Source organism: Mustelus asterias, chromosome 17 (assembly GCF_964213995.1).
Source record: "Mustelus asterias chromosome 17, sMusAst1.hap1.1, whole genome shotgun sequence".
In the NCBI taxonomy this organism is placed as follows: domain Eukaryota; kingdom Metazoa; phylum Chordata; class Chondrichthyes; order Carcharhiniformes; family Triakidae; genus Mustelus; species Mustelus asterias.
In genome coordinates, this window is record NC_135817.1 from 35,011,838 (window position 1) to 35,033,007 (window position 21,170).

General features: G+C 44.3%; 1 protein-coding gene across 2 annotated transcripts in view; it reads right to left on the minus strand.

Moving 5' to 3' along the window:
- The window catches only part of LOC144506419 (glycerol kinase), a 102,366-nt gene extending 88,032 nt beyond the window's left edge, over positions 1 to 14,334 (minus strand). Inside the window, exon 1 of one of the 2 annotated variants that reach the window (XM_078232527.1) lies at positions 14,129 to 14,330. In XM_078232527.1, coding sequence (XP_078088653.1) covers positions 14,129 to 14,188 — 60 coding nt within the window. In that variant the 5' untranslated portion in view covers positions 14,189 to 14,330. Of the gene's footprint in view, positions 1 to 14,128 lie in introns of both variants that reach the window. The other variant, XM_078232526.1, reaches the window with a different exon arrangement.
- Between the last annotated feature and the right edge of the window lie 6,836 nt (positions 14,335 to 21,170).

The window sequence follows — 21,170 nt, forward strand, 5'->3', positions numbered from 1 at the left end:
TCTCCACTCAATTGCCCTGTCACTGGTGTAATGAAAATCCTGACTTTAAAAGTTGAGATTCATATTTGCACCTATTTAACTATGCATATCAGGACTTTATGCCTGATAGCCACCCACTCCCTCACCCCCCCGCCCGACATTAGTTTGTCCATTCACGTCAGCTGACACAAATCACGGCAGGTCCCCCATGATATGCACCTGTGGGGCGGCAATCTTTTAAAAGCCAAGGTTGCTAGCGGGACAGGCTTTGATTGCTAATATGATGTCGAGGGATCCGTTCCTTGGACTTGTTTTAACCAAATGTCTAAAAATACAAAGGAGAAAGCCGGCAGTGCAGCCAGCTGGCTACTCTCTCCTTTTCCCATCCGAGTTGATACTTGGACAAAACAAAATTTGGCAAATTTCACCCTTGGTCTTTAGGATAAAATGAGGACCATCTGACCTTCCTTGAAGTCTACTTAACAACAGGCCGGGTTGCTGTGGCTGTTAAAGGTTAAAGGGAGGCCCGGCTGTTTTGCTGGAAGGAAGATGCAATATGTTCACAATTGGAGGCAATGGCAATAACGTCTGTGTTTACAAGCTGATAGCTAGTCTCCAACATCTTGGGAAGGTGTTCAGAATGTCAGGTTGTAAGCCGTTATGCTTTAAACTGCCCACTTACTTCCAAAATGGAATAGAATTTGGGTCTTATATGAAAATACGAATGAGGAAAATACGAATGAGGCCACTCAGCCCTTCAAGCCTGCTTCACCATTCAATAATATCATGGCTGATTGGACTGCAATTTCAATCTCACATTCCTGCCAGCCCCCAATAACCTTTCATTGGGCGGCACAGTGGCACAGTCGTTAGCAGTACTGCCTCACAGTGCCAAGTACCCGGGTTCAATTCCGGCCTCAGGTGACTGTCTGTGTGGAGTTTGCACATTCCGCCAGTGTCTGCGTGGTTTCCTCCCACAGTCCAAAGATGGGTTAGGTTGATTGGCCATGCTAAATTACCGGTTAATGCCAGGGGGGATTTGGAGGGTGAATATATGGGGTTACGGGGATAGGATCTGGGTGGGATTGTTATCGGTGCAGGCTCAATGGGCCAAATGGCCTCCTTCTGCACTGTAGATTCTATGAGCCCCTTGTTAATTAAGAATCTATCTAGCTCGGCCTTACAGATATTCAGTGACTCTGCTTCCACTGCGTTCTGAGGAAGAGAGTTCCAGAGACTCACAACCTTCAGAGAAAAAAAATCTTCATCACTGTCTGAAATGAGCTATCCCTTATTTTTAAACTCTAGATTCTCATACAAGAGAAACACCCTCTCCACATCCACACTGACAACACCTCACAGGATCTTAAAGGTTCTGATCTTACTCTTCTAAATTCTAGTGGATACTAATATAACCTCTCCAACCTTTCCTCATAAGACAACCTGCCCATTCCTGGTATTAGTCAATAAATCTTCTCTGAACTGCTTCTAACACATTTACCGCTTTCCTGAAATAAGGAGACCGATACTGTACACAATACAGTATTCCAGATGTTGAGGCAGGTTCAATAGTAACATTTAAAAAACATTTGGATAAGTACATGGATGGGAAAGGATTAGAGGGATATGGGCCAAAGACGGGCAATTGGGACTAGCTGGGAGGGCACCATGGTCGGCATGGACTGGTTGGGCTGAAGGGCTCGTTTCCATGCTGTATTGCTTTATGACTCTATGACTATGTGGTCTCACCAATGCCTTGTACAACCTCCCTGCTTTTTCAATCAATTCCCCTCACAACAAATTATAATATTCCATTAACTTTCTGAATTACTTGCTGTACCTGCACCTTTTGTGAATCCTGAACTAGGACATCCAGATCCTTCTGCACCTCAGAATTTTGCAATCTCTCACCATTTAGATAAGAAGCTTTGTTTTCATGTTTCCTGCCATAATAGACCATTTTCATTTGTCCACATTATACTCCATTTGCCAGCGTTTTGCCCACTCACTTAACCCATCTATGTCCTATTGTAGCCTGCTCATGTGCTCTTCACAATGTACTTTGCTCTCTATCACTGTCATCTGTTTTCTAAAAGGTCATGGCCCCAGCACTGGTCCCTGTGGCACATCTTGCCAAACAGAAAAAGACCCATTTATGCCAACTCCGTTCCTGTTAGTTAGCCAGCCAGTCTTCCACCCATGCCAAAATATTATCCTTACATCATGAGCTTTTATTTTACGCAACAAGCTTTGATGTGGCACCTTACAAAATGCCTTCTGGGAATCTAAGTACAATACATCCACCGGTTCCCCTTTATCCACAGCAAATATGACTCCTTCAAAGAACTCTGATAAATTGGTTAAATATGATTTCCTTTCAGAAAACCATATTGACTCTGCCTGATTGCCTTGAATTCTTCCAAATGCCCTGCTGTAACATCTTTAATAATGGCTTCTAACATTTTCCCTATGACAGACATTAGCTCAATTGGCCTGTAGTTTCCTAAATCTTTTCCCTTTTTAACCAAAGGAGTTACTTTGCTTTCTTCCAATCTGACGGCACCTTCATAGAATCTAAGGAATTTTGGAAAATTAAAACCAGTGCATCAACTATCTCAACAGCCACATCTTTCAAGACGTTATTGTGAAGTCCATCCAGACCAGGGGATTTGTTAGCTCAGAGCTCCAACAATTTTTCCAATAACACATCCCTGTGATTGTAATTTCCCTGGTGATTGTAACTTTCTGGAGTTCTCTCTTCCTTTCATTTCCTGATTTACAGCTATTTCTAAGATGTTACTTGTGTCCTCTATAATAAAGCCAGATGCAAAATACCTAAAGAACAGCTAATCAGCAACTACCTGGATAGAAGGCCCATGTGATTCATGCTGCCATGGAAATGAGCTTTGAGGATGGATGTTAGAAACATATCCCTGAAAACTCACGGATACAGACAATCTTGCAGGATCCTGGAGTGAGAGTGGCTTGTGCTAGCAGGAAAACCTACAGGGAAACTCCTCAACATGAAAGACAGTTCTGAAGTTAAAGGTTACCAGGTTGGGAAAAGAAAAGAACACAGGAACCAAGAATCACTTTGGGGCTGGTTCCGGGAGAATTGAATGTCTACCTAAGGGACAATGTAAAATATATTTTTGGTCCTAATAAAGTAAAAGAAGGAAATTGTTTGGTAGTTTAAAGTATCAGTTTCCCACACAATGTTTAGACAATATTGCTCGTAGTTTGCTTGTCACAATAAAAGTATTAAAAAGGAAAATCTTGTTGAGTCATCCTTTCAGCTATTAACTGGAAGTATGGATTTCTTTTAAAAAGTTATTGGTCTCCATGAGAATTGTAAAAAATGATTGAAATTTCCCAGTCTTGCCAGCAGTGGGAACATAAGCTAGTGTGAAATCAAAAATAGGTTTCCTAGTGGTGAGATGGACTTCAGCAATTATGTTCTCGGGAATGTAAAGGCAGATTGAGCTTTCTGACGAAAATGTATTAGTATGTTATGCATGCTCATTAGAAGAGTAGCCCACCAGAATTAGGTTCCCCACTCCAAATGAAGTACCCCGCCAGTGAGAAATTAGAATGCTCACTTTTATGACAGCACATGAGTAGTATGCAGTGAGAGAGATACTTCTTCCATGATTAATGGTGAGTTGACACTGCATTATCCTCTGAGAAGTGTGTCAGTAAATGCCAGCCTATGCTTCAGACCAGGTCGTGGCAGGGCAAGTTGTGTGGAGGATGACCAAGGAAGAAAGGAAGGGATAGTGCAGGCGATCCAGGTGCCCTTTGAATCTGGCACCCAGATTGTCAACCCTATGAGGTAATGGCAGGGACGACAACTTCCTGTCTGTCTCCCCCTCGAGGATTGATGGGCTTCTTGTGATGCATATTTAGTGAGCTGAACAGCCCATGGTCAGCTATCTGCCACCCCACCCCCCCCCCCCCCCCCCCTCCCTCCCACCGCCAACACACATGGAAATCGTTCCCACATCCATTCCCACTACCAAATAGACTCCAGAATGAAGATTTTGGCAAATGTTATTATCAAGTCTGTTTTAACAACTCTTTCAGACAGTGTTTTCCAGATTACAGCAACCTACTATGTTTGAAAAATGTTTTGTTTGTCATCTCTGACTCTTTTACTATTCACATTAAAATGTAAGAATTAGGTACAGGAGAATCCTGCTCCACCATTCAATAAAACCACAGATGAATTTTCACATTAACTCCATTTTTAATTTTTTTTTGCTGGATGTGGGTGTCACTGGCTTGGCCACCATTTATTGCCTATCCCTAGTTGCCCTTCAGAAGGTAGCAATGAGCTGCCTTCTTAAAGCGCTGCAATCCCAGAGGTGCAGGTACACCCACTGTGCTATTAGGGAGGGAATTCCAGGATTCTGATTCAGCGACAGTGAAGAAATGCCAATATGTTTCCAATCAGGATGGTGAGTGACTTGGAGGGAATCTCCAGGTGGTGCTATTCCCAGGTGTCAGCTGCTCTTGTCCTTCTAGATAGTAGTGGTCATTGGTTTGGACGGTGCTGCTTTAGGAACCTTGGTGAGTTCCTATAGCGCAGCTTGTAGATGGTGTACACGGGTGCCATTGGTGGTGGAGGGATTGAATTTTGTGGAAGGGGTAGAAATTAAGTGGTATTCCTTCAACCTGGTTGGTGCCGAGCATAGAAATTCAGAGCGTCACTAGTAAAGAAATTGCATGACGTTTTGGTCCTAAATGGCCAATCCCTGATCCTCAGACTTATTTCATGCTTATTTCTCATGCTTATGCTTATTTCTAGTGAGATTTAGAAGTGGACAAATGAAATGGTGGAAGAAATTAAAATCAAAAATAAGGTAAAGTAATAAAAATTGATTAATCAGATAAAGAAAAATAAAATAAATGAAAATGGAGTGGAGCTGGAGAAGCGAATTCATGCTCTGAAGTTGTTCAACTCAATGTTCAGACAGGGAGGCTGTAAAGTGCCTATTCGGAAGATGAGGTGCTGTTCCTCCAGTTTGAGTTGGGCTTTCACTGGAACATTGCAACAGGCCAAGGATGGATATGTGGAAGATTCCAGCCACTGCAGCATTTTGCTTTTATAATCCATTGCACCCTCTGAACATCCAAATATACTGTGCCGTTCAACTAATCTGCTAGAATAATTTTAACATTTACCAAACACAATTTTCTTTCATAAAACTGTAACACTGTCTGATGTTTCAATCACCATGCTAGCTTCCAATACAGGGGCGATTCTTAATATTTTGGCTACTGACCATCTGCTACTGTAAACAAAATGGTTTCTCCTTATTCACTTGATTTTAAAAAATTCATGATTTTAAACAGCTCCATCAAACCTCCTCTCACCGCTCTATCCTAAAGGAGAGCATACAGAGTTTCCCCAGCCTCTCTACCTGAGATACTTCACCCAGGTACCATTTTGTACAACTTGCACTCTCTCTAAAGCCTTGACATTCTTCTTCAAATGTGGTGTTCAGAATTCAACACGATACTTCAGTTGGGACCAAACCAGTGTTTTATAAATGTTTGCCTTAGTACTTTATTCCACTAGTAATAAAAACAAAAAATCAAAATGCTTTTAATCGTCATTCTTAACTTGTCCTGCCACCTTCAGAGAGTTGTGTGCATCACAAGATCCTGTGCCTTTGTTTATATTGCCTTTCCTTATTTTTATTACCAAAATGTACCATATCACACTTGTGTGTTAATTTTCGCCTGCCATGTGTCTGCCTAATTAACTGTGACTGTGAAGGAGTCTTCACAGCTCTTGAAGATTATTATCCTCTTCAATGTTTACTATATTTTTGAGTTTCAGGTATTTTATGTGGTCATGTAAAAGTTGATTTTGTCTAAAAGTCGATTTTGTGTACAAGTCAACTTAACAACATTTGGCCTAAAAAACATAATTTTTCATGTATCTCATGTGAAAGTCAATGCAGTTATCCTTGTCCACCCTCCCCACCAAAAAATTTATTCTAATCAATAGTGTATCCTCATCCCCAATCTCTACCTCTTCAAAGAATTTAGTCAAATGTGATTTATCTTCAACAAGTGAGTACTGACCTACGTAGATTAATTGCTGATTAATTCTGTTCTGCATTGTTGACTCAAAATTTTTAGGTGTTAGGCCAGCAATGTTTCACCTAAGTTGCATGTGTGCGCGGTTCTACAACGATTATGAAAATACCACAAAGGCTGCTCACAAGCTGTCTCCATAAGTTACAGCATGTGCACGGTCATGCTAAAAAAAAATTAGTAGGATCATATGTTGCCAAGTTTATCCCTCTACTTTATTTTAAACAGAAGTCTAATGTTTGCAATCCTGCAGTTCTTAGGCAACAACTCCCATTTCCAAGGTGACTGGAAGATTCCAGCCAGAAACTCCACAACTTCCACCTTTACTTCCTTCGATAACCTATAATGCATCCCATCTGGATTCGGTAACTTGCTTACTTTGCAGATTGCTAACCTTTTTAAGCACTTCTTCTTTATCTATTTCTATCTTAGCCAGTATCATTACTGCCTCCTCCTTTAATGCTACAGTGGCAGCAGCCTCTTCTCTTTTTATGACAGATCTAAAGTACTAAGTTAGTAAACCTCAGCTATGACCTTTGCCTCCACAAGATCTCATTTTGGCTCCTAATCAGTCCCATCATTTCTTTGACTGCCCTTTTCACTACTTATCTGTTTCAAAAAGTATATTAGCAGCTAATCTATTCTCGGGCTCCCTCTTTGCTTCTCTTATTACCTTCTTTAGGCTCTCTCTGTACTTTTTAACATTTAGCTTGGCTCTCCACTATATTACAATTGTCATAATTCTCTTTCAAAAAAAAAGAAAATTTACATTTGTATAACGATTTTCATGATGATCGAAACGGCTAATGAAGTATTTTTGAAGCGTAGTCACTACTGTTGTGCAGGAAACGCAGCTGCCAGTATGCAAGCTCCCACAATCAGCAATGTTATAATGACATGATAATCTTAATTTAAATGAGGAATAAATATTGTCCCAAACACTGGGATAATTTCCCTAATCTTCTTCAAAATAGTGTCACAGGATCCTTAACGTTCAATTGAGTGGGCAGAGGGGGCCTTGGTTTAATATCGGATTTGAAAGACAGCACCTCTGACAGGGTAGTACTTACTCCCTCAGTACTGCACTGGACTGTCAGCCTTGATTTTAATGTTTGATTTGAACCTCCATATCTTTCACCATCCAGTAAGTTCTAGCTTTCAATGAAGTTAGCCCTCCTTCTGTTAAGTATTTTTACACTTGATTGTACCTTGTCTTTTTCTATAACTATTTTAAACTATAGCTGCACAAGCCGAATGTTTTGCTTCATGGGTGATGTGCTGTTACAAGATATGCACTAACCCTCCCCGGAGGATAATAGTGATGTTAAAACATATTTTGGAATAACAATAAAAGCTCAAAGAAAGACAGGTTACAAAAAAATGGAAAAAAACAGTATTTTAGGTGATCAATTTCATTCCAAGAAATGTTGAAATCTGTTGCACAACTCTGAAATGGAATGCAATGGAGCCAGTTTCCTGCTGGCTCACACTAACCGTCAGCAAATGTACTATGAACCCATTTGAAACTTTTGCTGACATTGCTCCATAACATTATCGACAAAATATTGAAATCCTGTATACAAAGGCACTGTTCCTTCATAAACTTATGGCTTCCTTGTTTCAAGCTTTATAATTAACATATGATTATCTGTGATTCATTCCAATATCGTTTAATCTCTACGGTGCCATCTCCCCGCAACCCCCCATGCCCCCAATAAAACCTGATTAGGTAAACTGCACGCACACCTGATAAAGATGCACTCCATCTACTGATATTGGCGTCATAAAACAATACGCTGCAATTACATTCTGTGTTCAAGTTCCCTTTTGTGCAATATTTTTGTGTCCCAGTGAATCTGCCCTTTCACCTCTCCTCTCCACCCTCCTCTCCACCCCCCTCTCCACCTCCCCCCACCCACCCCCCCCCCACCCACCCCCATACCCACCCCCATACCCACCCCCCATACCCACCCCCCACACCCACCCCCCACACCCACCCCCCACCCACCCCCACCCCATACCCACCCACCCCCCAGGCTGACTGCATGGAATTTGCAGAGGACTAGGGCATGACCTTCTCCAGAATGGAGCCAGCCAGGTGGGGAGTGCAGGGTACGGGCTTGCAACCCAAACTAGCCCGCAACCTCAAAAGGCGCTCCTGGAAATGAAAAAGCCCGGAAATAGGATCAGAAATCCCAGAACCAGATCCTAGCTGCCATTTTAAAGGGCTCCTGAGTCATCCTCATTGTTCCACTGGAGCAAGCTGAGAGGGAGTGATTGGAGGCAGCAGTGCTGGTGAGAGATTAATTGAATTGTTTATTTATTTAATTAGTCAGCTAGTGTGTGTTTTTTTTTTGGCCTTTACTTTTGCAGTAGTATTTTAAGTCTAAAGTGAAAACTGGAAGTGGGCTGCTAAGGAGTCTGGGAAGGGTTTTTATTTTAACTTTAAAAGTCAGTTACCTGGGAGGTTCCCCCTCATTGTTCCACTGGAGCAAGCTAAGAGGGAGTGATTGGAGGCAGCAGTGCTGGTGAGAGATTAATTGAATTGTTTATTTATTTAATTAGTCAGCTAGTGTGTGTTTTCTTTTGGCCTTTACTTTTGCAGTAGTATTTTAAGTTTAAAGTGAAAACTGGAAGTGGGCTGCTAAGGAGTCTGGGAAGAGTTTTTTAAGCGCGTGAAGTATAAAAGGTAGGCTGCAGTATACAGCGGACAGCGTCGGGAGCGGGCAGTGTAGTGAGTGGGAAGCAGAGTGTGAGCTATAAGGCTTTGGCTCACAGGGCTTCGGGGGACAGGGGTGAGTTTAATTCATTTTTGCTGTTTCTACCTGGTACTGGCAAGGTATCTAGAGGGGATGGGTGTGCAGGCAGTGCTATGTTCCTCTTGCACTATGTTTGAGGTGAGGGACGACGACAGTGTCCCTGCTGATTACACCTGTGGGAAGTGCACCCATCTGCAGCTCCTCCAAAACCGTGTTAGGGAACTGGAGCTGGAGTTGGATGAACTTAGGATCATTAGGGACGCAGAGGTGGCCATAGACAGAAGCTTTAGGAATACAGTTACTCCGAGGAATGAAAACAGATGGGTGACGGTGAGAGGGGCTGGGAGGAAGCAGTCCATGCAGGGATCCCCGGTGGTCGTTCCCCTTAGCAACAAGTATTCTGCTTTGGATACGGTTGAGGGGGATGACATACCAGTGGTGAGCCACAGTGAGAGGATCTCCAGCACTGTGTCCGTCTCTGTGGCTCGGGAGGGTAAGGGGCAGAGCGGGAGGGCAATAGTTATTGGGGACTCGCTAGTTAGAGGGATAGATAGGAGGTTCTGTGGCAGCAAAAGAGACTCACGGATGGTATGTTGCCTACCAGATGCCAAGGTCCGTGACGTCTCAGACCGTGTTTTCCGGATTCTGAAGGGGGAGGGGAAACAGTCACAAGTCGTGGTACACATTGGTACCAATGACATAGGTAAGAGAAGGGACGGGGATTTAAAGCAGGAATTTCTGGAGCTGGGCTGGAAGCTGAAAGCCAAGACAAAACATGTGGTCATCTCTGGTACGTTGCCGATGCCACGTGATAGCGAGTTGAGGAACAGGGAGAGAGTGCAGTTAAACATGTGGTTGCAGGCTTCAGATACGTGGATAATTGGAACACATTCTGGGTAAGGTGGGACCTGTACAAACAGGACGGGGTGCACCTGAACCAGAGGGGCACCAATATCCTAGGAGGGAAATTTGTTACGGCTCTTCAGGGGGGTTTAAACTAATTTGTCAGGGGAGTGGGAAAAGGAGTTGTAGTCCAGAAGTCAGTGAGGGTGGTGAGGTATTGGGGAAGGTATCAGGGTCAAGGGTGGGTACCGGTAGACAGGAAGGTGGGTTGAAGTTCGTCTACTTCAATGCAAGGAGCATCCGGAACAAGGTAGATGAACTTGGGGCGTGGATTGGTACTTGGGACTACGATGTGGCCATTACGGAGACGTGGGTAGAACAAGGACAGGAATGGTTGTTGGACGTTCCGGGGTATAGATGTTTCACTAAGTGTAGGGAAGCTGGTAAAAGAGATGGAGGAGTGGCATTGTTAATCAAGGATAGTTTAACAGCTGCGGAAAGGCACTTCGAGGGGGATCTGCACACTGAGGTAATATGGGCTGAGGTTAGAAATAGGAAAGGAGCGGTCACGTTGTTAGGAGTTTATTATAGGCCCCCAAATAGTAATAGAGATGTGGAAGAAGAAATTGCTAAGCAGATTATGGATATGTGTGGGGGTCACAGGGTAGTTGTCATGGGGGACTTTAACTTTCCAAATATTGATTGGAACCTTTGTAGGTCAAATAGTTCGGATGGGGCAGTTTTTGTACAGTGTGTGCAGGAGGGTTTCCTGACACAATATGTGGATAGGCCGACAAGAGGTGAGGCCACATTGGATTTGGTACTGGGAAATGAACCGGGCCAAGTGTTAGATTTGGTTGTGGGAGAGCACTTTGGAGATAGTGACCACAATTCGGTGTCTTTTGTTATTGCAATGGAGAGGGATAGGGCCGTACGGCAGGGCAAGGTTTACAATTGGGGGAGAGGTAATTATGATGCGATTAGGCAAGAATTAGGGGCATAAGTTGGGAACAGAAACTGTCAGAGAAAGGAACTAATGAAAAGTGGAACTTTTTCAAGGAACAAATACTGGATGTCCTTGATAGGTATGTCCCTGTCAGGCAGGGAGGAAATGGCCGAGTGAGGGAACCATGGTTCACGAAAGAGGTGGAATGTCTTGTGAAAAGGAAGAGGGAAGCTTATGTAGGGATGAGGAAACAAGGTTCAGATGGCTCGATTGAGGGTTACAAGTTGGCAAGTAATGAGCTGAAAAAGGGGTTTAGGAGAGCTAGGAGGGGACACGAGAAGTCCTTGGCGGGTCGGATCAAGGAAAACCCCAAGGCTTTTTACTCTTATGTGAGGAATAAAAGAATGACCAGGGTGAGGTTAGGGCCGGTCAAGGACAGTAGTGGGAACTTGTGTATGGAGTCAGTAGAGATAGGCGAGGTGATGAATGAATACTTTTCTTCAGTGTTCACCAAGGAGAGGGGCCATGTTTTTGAGGAAGAGAAGGTGTTACAGGCTAATAGGCTGGAGGAAATAGATGTTCGGAGGGAGGATGTCCTGGCAGACTTGAATAAACTGAAGGTCGATAAGTCCCCTGGGCCTGATGAAATGTATCCTAGGATTCTTTGGGAGGCAAGGGATGAGATTGCAGAGCCTTTGGCTTTGATCTTTGGGTCCTCGCTGTCCACGGGGATGGTGCCAGAGGACTGGAGAATGGCGAATGTTGTTCCTCTGTTTAAGAAAGGGAATAGAAATGACCCTGGTAATTATAGACCGGTTAGTCTTACTTCGGTGGTTGGTAATTTGATGGAAAAGGTCCTTAGAGATGGGATTTACGACCATTTAGAAAGATGCGGATTAATCCGGGATAGTCAGCACGGATTCGTGAAGGGCAAGTCGTGCCTCACAAATTTGATAGAATTTTTTGAGGAGATAACTAAGTGTGTTGATGAAGGTAGGGCAGTTGATGTCATATGCATGGATTTTAGTAAGGCGTTTGATAAGGTCCCCCATGGTCGGCTTATGATGAAAGTGGGGAGGTGTGGGATAGAGGGAAAGTTGGCCGATTGGATAGGTAACTGGCTGTCTGATCGAAGACAGAGGGTGATGGTGGATGGAAAATTTTCGGATTGGAGGCAGGTTGCTAGCGGAGTGCCGCAGGGATCAGTGCTTGGTCCTCTGCTCTTTGTGATTTTTATTAATGACTTAGAGGAGGGGGCTGAAGGGTGGATCAGTAAATTTGCTGATGACACCAAGATTGGTGGAGTAGTGGATGAGGTGGAGGGCTGTTGTAGGCTGCAAAGAGACATAGATAGAATGCAAAGCTGGGCTGAAAAATGGCAAATGGAGTTTAACCCTGATAAATGTGAGGTGATTCATTTTGGTAGGACTAATTTAAATGTGGATTACAGGGTCAAAGGTAGGGTTCTGAAGACTGTGGAGGAACAGAGAGATCTTGGGGTTCATATCCACAGATCTCTAAAGGTTGCCACTCAAGTGGATAGAGCTGTGAAGAAGGCCTAGATTGTGTTAGCTTTTATTAACAGGGGGTTGGAGTTTAAGAGCCGTGCGGTTATGCTGCAACTGTACAGGACCTTGGTGAGACCACATTTGGAATATTGTGTGCAGTTCTGGTCACCTCACTATAAGAAGGATGTGGAAGCGCTGGAAAGAGTGCAGAGGAGATTTACCAGGATGCTGCCTGGTTTGGAGGGTAGGTCTTATGAGGAAAGGTTGAGGGAGCTCGGGCTGTTCTCTCTGGAGCGGAGAAGGCTGAGGGGAGACTTAATAGAGGTTTATAAAATCATGAAGGGGATAGATAGAGTGAACATTCAAAGACTATTTCCTCGGGTGGATGGAGCTATTACAAGGGGGCATAACTATAGGGTTCGTGGTGGGAGATACAGGAAGGATATCAGAGGTAGGTTCTTTACGCAGAGAGTGGTTGGGATGTGGAATGGACTGCCTGCAGTGATAGTGGAGTCAGACACTTTAGAAACATTTAAGTGGTTATTGGTTAGGCACATGGAGCACACCAGGATGATAGGGAGTGGGATAGCTTGATCTTGGTTTCAGATAAAGCTCGGCACAACATCGTGGGCCGAAGGGCCTGTTCTGTGCTGTACTGTTCTATGTTCTATCCTGATTTGGTGAAAATCCAATTCAATGAAGATCAGTGCATGGTTGATGTCAAGCCAGTCTTTATTTTGAATCCCTATTTTCTCAGTCTAATTCAACAGGGTGTCTGGCTAGGCTACGTCTGAAGGTAATGATATGGTGTTGTACCACTATCACATGTAGGCTCGAGCGAGTAAGGAGAGCAGGTTTTCTTCTCCAAATGCTTTAGTGAACTAGTTTAATTCCTACTACAATTCAACAGCATTGTGGTCACTTTTAGTGGTGGCAGCTTTTCAATCCAGATTTGTAAACTGAATTCAAATTCTTAATTGTCAAAGCGGGACCTGAATTCAGCCTCTGGGTTACATTTTGAGTGAAGCCAAATTTTCTAAACAATGTCCAGGATTGTACATTTTACAAAGGCTGGTGAAATCAGGGACTGCATAAATTGCTTCAATAAATGGTAAAATGTTTCAGTTTTGGGAGACCTACGTCCCCTTGATCCGATTCTGGCAGACTTCACAGATTTTACAGAACATATGCAATCCTATGCAGGTTTAGTTAAAACAAAAAAAATTTTAAACTTGAAATAAAGGTTTCTAACACGATAAGCAACATCAACCGCAGCGGAAAATAGTGGTGTACACAATAAACAATTGGTTGGCCACACTGGGACAGAAAGTCCTGGGAACAATTCTCAATACGTCAACACTCAACAACGTGCACCTTCCACAGCTTTCATCGCTGACAATGTACTCGTTGGCCCCTTGGCTCATCGAATCTGTTGCTGTTTTAATTAAAATCGCAGCAACGCTTATTCTGCATACATGCCGCGACGACAAAATACATGACAACCACCCCAGCCCCTTGTCAAGAGAGGCGTGTTAATAATCTGTCAGCCAAAATACAACAAATAATCTCTCTCCAGAATACGTGGGGCGTCTTGCCCCGAGGACGGGGCAGGACATCCATTTCAATTGGGAGCCCTGCAGAGTTGGAGCTGCAATGAAATTGGAGCAGTCCTGCAGAGTTGCTTCACTTGTGGGGGAAATAAAGGACACGTGGAGGATTTATTATGGTTCCTGGGAATGTTCCTTACAACAGCAGGGAGATAGATGGTCTACAATAAGGAATGATTTAGGTCACAGCCTCCCTGCTGGAGCAGCTGATGGTCAATGATAATGAAAGGTTAGGTGTGTGCGTATTTGGGGGGGGATAAACCCTCTCTGGGGTCACTCTGTGTAAGTCTCTCAATGGCAGGTGGGAGGAAGGGTTGACCCCCACCCCCCCTCGGTTCACCCGGGCTGACAAGGATTGATTTTTAAGAGCGGTGTACTCACTAGGAACCGAGAAGAGCTGGTCCCCTGATCAATTGCACCAACCAGAGGTCCCGTTGCCATGCTGCTGGTCAATGAGGTTGAGAGTGGCGCCTGAAAAAAAAATCCCCCGACCGTCTCCCCGGCAACCGAGTGGATCAGGCGCTGACCCCGTCTCCAGAGCGACCGCTTGTCACGCCGCCGCTGCCATTGTCCCGGCTCACAGCTCGCCGGCCCCGCCCCCTCCATCACTTTGGCAGTGACGCCGGCCCCGCCTCCTCCATCATCCCGGCAGTGACGCCGGCCCCGACCCCTCCATCACTTTGGCAGTGACGCCGGCCCCGCCCCCTGGGGAACAACTCCTCCGTCACCCCTGGCAACGGCGCGGCAGCCAATCAGCCAGCAAAGGCGTTGTCAGCAGACAGCCAATCGGAGGGCGGAGGAATCTGCCCCCCCCCGCCGAGGCACAGGAGGCGGAGAGGTGGCGGGAAAGTGATTGGGCCTTGACCCCCGGGGCTGCGAGCTGGGGCAGTGCTAACTCCCCACCGCAGTGCATATCTCTGCACCATCAGGAAAGCAGCTTTCGGAGCGGGCGGGGGTTCCAGGCTGACTGCGAAAGGCCTGCCCTCCTCTTCCTCCTGATCCTGTTCAGGATTGCTTTTGTGGCTTTTGCAACCAAATAAACCTGTTGGACTTTAACCTGGTGTTGTGAAACTTCTTACCCTGTTCAGGATGAGCAGAAATTTCCACCCAGCCACCTGTTGACAAATTTGATCTGATTTATTATTATCACATGTATTGGGATACAGTGAAAAATATTGTGCACTATACAGACAAAATATACCGTTCATAGAGTACATAGGGGAGAAAGAAAGGACAGGCTGCAGAATATAGCTAATGCGTAGAAAAAAGATCAACTTAGCTGTGAGGGACAGCTCGGTGGATAGGATATTAGTATGTAGATAGGCTGGAAAATTGGGCGGGGATCCTGGATTCAGGATTCAATCCTGGACCGGGGAGCGGCGCGGGCTTGGGGGGCCGAAGGGCCTGTTCCTGTGCTGTATTGTTCTTTGTTAATATGTAGGTAAAGGCAAAATACTGTGAATGCTAGAATGTGGCGAAGGATTTTCCAGACTCAACGTTAGCTCTATTTTCTCTCCACAGATGCTGTGAGGCCTGCATTTTCTGTTTTTTGTTTCAACTTAATATGTGATCGGTCCATTCAAAAGTCAGATGGCAGAAGGGAAGAAGTTCTTCTTGAGTCGATTGATACATGATCTCAGAGCAGGATTCTCCTGTACCTATTTCTTACATTTTTATGTGAATAGTAAAAGAGCCAGATGTGACCAAGGGAACATTTTTTAAACACAGTGAGTTGCTGCAACCTGGAAAGCACTGCCTGAAAGAGTTGTGAAGGCAGAATTGATAATAACATTTTCTAGAATCTTCATTCTGGAGTCTATTTGGTGGTGGACATGGACATGAGGGTGATTTTAGCATGGGGGGGGGGGGGGTGGCGGGGTTTGATTGATTCATTATTGTTACTTGTATTGGGATACAATGAATCGTATTGTTTCTTGCAAGCTGTTGCAGGCAAAGCATACTGTTCATAGAATATGTAGGGGAAAAGGAAAGTATAGAGTGCCGAATGTAACTTGCAGTTACTGATAGGGTGAAGGAAAAGATCAGCTTCGTGTGTGATAGGACCATTCAAAAGTCAGGGAAAATTCAAAGGCAGCAGGGAAGAAGCTATTCATGAGTCAGTTGATACAGAAGTTTGAAAACATGTATCTTTTTCCCGACGGAAGAAGGCGGAAGAGAGTATACCCCGGGTGCATGGTGTTCTTGATTATGCTGGCTGCTTTTCCAAGGCAGTGGGAAGTTTAGACTGAGTCAATGGATGGGAGGTTGGTTTGTGTGATGCACTGGGCTACATTCATAACCCTTTGTAGTTTCTTGCAGTCTTGGTCAGAGCAGGAGCCATACCAAGTTGTGATATATCTGAAAAGGATTCTTCTATGGTGCATCTGTAAAAATTGATGAAAGTTGAAGCGAACATGCTGAATTTCCTTAGCCTTCTGAGAAAATAGAGGCATTGGGAGCTTTCTTGACTAGCCATTGCCTTCAGCTCCAGCTACCAACTCTGCAGTCCAGCCACACCGTCTCTATCCCTCCGTTACAAAACTAAAATTCCTGTGGATACTGGAAACCTGAGATCGGAGCAGAGAATGCTTGAAATGCTCAGCAATGTCAGGCAGCTTCTGTGGAGAGAGAGAGAAACATGGTTAATTCGTGCATTAAGTCCAAAACCTTTCATCAGAACTGGGACATGTTAGAATGCATAAGGTTTTAAGCAAGTGAAATGGGGGAAGGTGGAAAAATAACAAAAGGGAAATTCTGTGATAGGGTGGATGACACGTGTGATTAACATTACAAAACTTTGGAGGAGTTGAAGCAAAGAGAATGGTAATGGGACAGTAAAGGACAAAAGATGTCGAAATAACTGATTGAAAGTTGCTATCCAAAAAGACATGAAACATAGAACATAGAACAGTACAGCACAGAACAGGCCCTTCGGCCCACGATGTTGTGCCGAGCTTTATCTGAAACCAAGATCAAGCTATCCCACTCCCTATCATCCTGGTGTGCTCCATGTGCCTATCCAATAACCGCTTAAATGTTCCTAAAGTGTCTGACTCCACTATCACTGCAGGCAGTCCATTCCACACCCCAACCACTCTCTGCGTAAAGAACCTACCTCTGATATTCTTCCTATATCTCCCACCACGAACCCTGTAGTTATGCCCCCTTGTAATAGCTCCATCCACCCGAGGAAATAGTCTTTCAACGTTCACTCTATCTATCCCCTTCATCATTTTATAAACCTCTATTAAGTCTCCCCTCAGCCTCCTCCGCTCCAGAGAGAACAGCCCCAGCTCCCTCAACCTTTCCTCATAAGACCTACCCTCCAAACCAGGCAGCATCCTGGTAAATCTCCTCTGCACTCTTTCCAGCGCTTCCACATCCTTCTTATAGTGAGGTGACCAGAACTGCACACAATATTCCAAATGTGGTCTCACCAAGGTCCTGTACAGTTGCAGCATAACCCCACGGCTCTTAAACTCCAACCCCCTGTTAATAAAAGCTAACACACTATAGGCCTTCTTCACAGCTCTATCCACTTGAGTGGCAACCTTTAGAGATCTGTGGATATGGACCCCAAGATCTCTCTGTTCCTCCACAGTCTTCAGAACCCTACCTTTGACCCTGTAATCCACATTTAAATTAGTCCTACCAAAATGAATCACCTCACATTTATCAGGGTTAAACTCCATTTGCCATTTTTCAGCCCAGCTTTGCATTCTATCTATGTATCTTTGCAGCCTACAACAGCCCTCCACCTCATCCACTACTCCACCAATCTTGGTGTCACCAGCAAATTTACTGATCCACCCTTCAGCCCCCTCCTCTAAGTCATTAATAAAAATCACAAAGAGCAGAGGACCAAGCACTGATCCCTGCGGCAGTCCGCTAGCAACCTGCCTCCAATCCGAAAATTTTCCATCCACCACCACCCTCTGTCTTCGATCAGACAGCCAGTTACCTATCCAATCGGCCAACTTTCCCTCTATCCCACACTTTCATCATAAGCCGACCATGGGGGACCTTATCAAACGCCTTACTAAAATCCATGTATATGACATCAACTGCCCTACCTTCATCAACACACTTAGTTACCTCCTCAAAAAATTCTATCAAATTTGTGAGGCACGACTTGCCTCACAAAACATGCAATGCTTTTCTTTGTTACCCATATCCTAACTTGCACCAAGTCACATTCACTCGCTTCCCCATTCCCCACGCTCACTATCCTATATTTACTTCCAGACTGGCAAAGACTCAACTTTAAACATTCCTCCCTATTTTTAGATCCCTCCATGGCCCCCACCTTCTCTATCTCTGTAACCTCCTCTAGCCCCACAACCCTCTGAGATCTTTGCTCCTCCAATACTGGCTACTTATGTATACCCAGTTTTATTCTCTTCCTCAGTTGGCAACTCCATGCCTCCTGTACCTTGGCCCTAGGGTCTGAAATTCTCCCCTAAAAACTCTCTCTGTGTTCTTTTAAGATGCTCCTTAAAATGCTTTGGTCACCAATCACCTCATGTGGATACTGAAAGGATTATTCCTCTCGTGAGGGAACCTAGAACCATGGGACACAGTTTAAAAACAGGAGGATTGCATGTCAGAATGATGAGAAGGTTGGAGGGGAACTTCTAGGTTCCCATACATCTGCTGCCCTTGCCCTTTTAGATCTGGACGATGTTGTCTAAGGAGCCTTGGTGAGTTCCTGCAGTGCATCTCGTAGATGGTACACACTGCTGCTGATGTGCATTGGTTGTGCAGATGAGGAAGGATTTCTTCTCTCAGAGGGTCATTATAGTCTTTGGAATTTATTTCCAAGAGAGCAGTGGAGGCTGGATCATTGAATATATTCAAAGATAAAACAGGTTTTTGATCTACAAGGGAGACCAGGATAATGGGCATCAGGTAAGAACGTGAAGTTAAATCAGTCATGATGCAGGCTTGATAGGCCGAATGGCCAACTCCTATTTCTTATGATATTTGTAATGTATTTGTAACCATCTTTGTCTGGTACTTATGTGGCACTAATGTTACTTTCCACTTGTCGGTCCAAAGCCTGCTTATCGTCCAGGTCCTGTTTGTCATGATTCCAACCAGCAGAGAGTTTCCCCCAGATTGCCATAGACTCCAGTATTATTAGGACTCCTTGATGCCACAGTCAGTCAAATATGGGCTTGATATCATGGGCAGTCACTCTCACTTCATTTCCATGTAAATGGGTTTATGTAGAAACTCAAGGAAAATAAAACACTTTGTGAAATGGGAACAGTTGTGAGCGCAATTTGCCTCAGAATCGCCAATTGCAACTGAAGCAGAAAATTAATCTATGTGAAATTTAATCTACATGAATTTGTCATTAAGCTTGTGGAAATTTAGCTGCAAGGAAATAACCCAATTTAAAATACATGTAGTGAATGTCAATCAAATGTGTTGCATAGCCTCTCTTAAGACCATAAGACATAGGAGCGGAAGTAAGGCCATTCGGCCCATCGAGTCCACTCCACCATTCAATCATGGTTGATTTCAACTCCATTTACCCGCTCTCTCCCCATAGCCCTTAATTCCTCGAGAAATCAAGAATTTATCAATTTCTGTCTTGAAGACGCTCAACGTCTTGGCCTCCACAGCCCTCTGTGGCAATGAATTCCACAGACCCACCACTCTCTGGCTGAAGAAATTTCTCCTCATCTCTGTTCTAAAGTGACTCCCTTTTATTCTAAGGCTGTGCCCCCGCGTCCTAGTCTCCCCTGTTAATGGAAACAACTTCCCTACGTCCATCCTATCTAAGCCGTTCATTATCTTGTAAGTTTCTATCAGATCTCCCCTCAACCTCCTAAACTCCAATGAATATAATCCCACGATCCTCAGACGTTCATCGTATGTCAGGCCTACCATTCCTGGGATCATCCGTGTGAATCTCCGCTGGACCCGCTCCAGTGCCAGTATGTCCTTCCTGAGGTGTGGGGCCCAAAATTGCTCACAGTACTCCAAATGGGGCCTAACCAGTGCTTTATAAAGCCTCAGAAGTACATCCCTGCTTTTGTATTCCAAGCCTCTTGAGATAAATGACAACATTACATTTGCTTTCTTAATTACGGACTCAACCTGCAAGTTTACCTTTAGAGAATCCTGGACTAGGACTCCCAAGTCCCTTTGCACTTTAGCATTATGAATTTTGTCACCGTTTAGAAAATAGTCCATGCCTCTATTCTTTTTTCCAAAGTGTACGACCTCGCACTTGCCCACGTTGAATTTCATCAGCCACTTCTTGGACCACTCTCCTAAACTGTCTAAATCTTTCTGCAGCCTCCCCACCTCCTCAATACTACCTGCCCCTCCACCTATCTTTGTATCATCGGCAAACTTGGCCAGAATGCTCCCAGTCCCGTCATCTAGATCGTTAATATATAAAGAGAACAGCTGTGGCCCCAACACTGAACCCTGCGGGACACCACTTGTCACCGGTTGCCATTCTGAGAAAGAACCTTTTATCCCAACTCTCTGCCTTCTGTCTGACAGCCAATCGTCAATCCATGTTAGTACCTTGCCTCGAATACCATGGGCCCTTATTTTACTCAGCAGTCTCCCGTGAGGCACCTTGTCAAAGGCCTTTTGGAAGTCAAGATAGATAACATCCATTGGCTCTCCTTGGTCTAACCTATTTGTTATCTCTTCAAAGAACTCTAACAGGTTTGTCAGGCACGACCTCCCCTTACTAAATCCATGCTGACTTGTCTTAATCCGACCCTGCACTTCCAAGAATTTAGAAATCTCATCCTTAACGATGGATTCTAGAATTTTGCCAACAACTGAGGTTAGGCTAATTGGCCTATAATTTTCCATCTTTTTTCTTGTTCCCTTCTTGAACAGTGGGGTTACAACAGCGATTTTCCAATCCTCTGGGACTTTCCCTGACTCCAGTGACTTTTGAAAGATCATAACTAACGCCTCCACTATTTCTTCAGCTATCTCCTTTAGAACTCTAGGATGTAGCCCATCTGGGCCCGGAGATTTATCAATTTTCAGACCTTTTAGTTTCTCTAGCACTTTCTCCTTTGTGATGGCAACCATATTCAACTCTGCCCCCTGACTTTCCTGAATTGTTGGGATATTACTCATGTCTTCTACTGTGAAGACTGACGCAAAGTACTTATTAAGTTCCTCAGCTATTTCCTTGTCTCCCATCACTAGATTACCAGCGTCTTAACTCGTGATAAGCACTGTTCCACCATTGTTGCCAATTTTGTATCATATTTCTAGAACTGAAACATCAGTTGAGTAGTAAGGCATATATTTCAAGTGTGCGTGTTGAAGATGATGTAGGCATGGTGCAGGACGGGATGTTACAAGACATGATGCTCTAGAGTTTTTGGCAGCTGATTAAGTCATTCTAGCAGTTAAGAGAACCACAGCAGAGAAG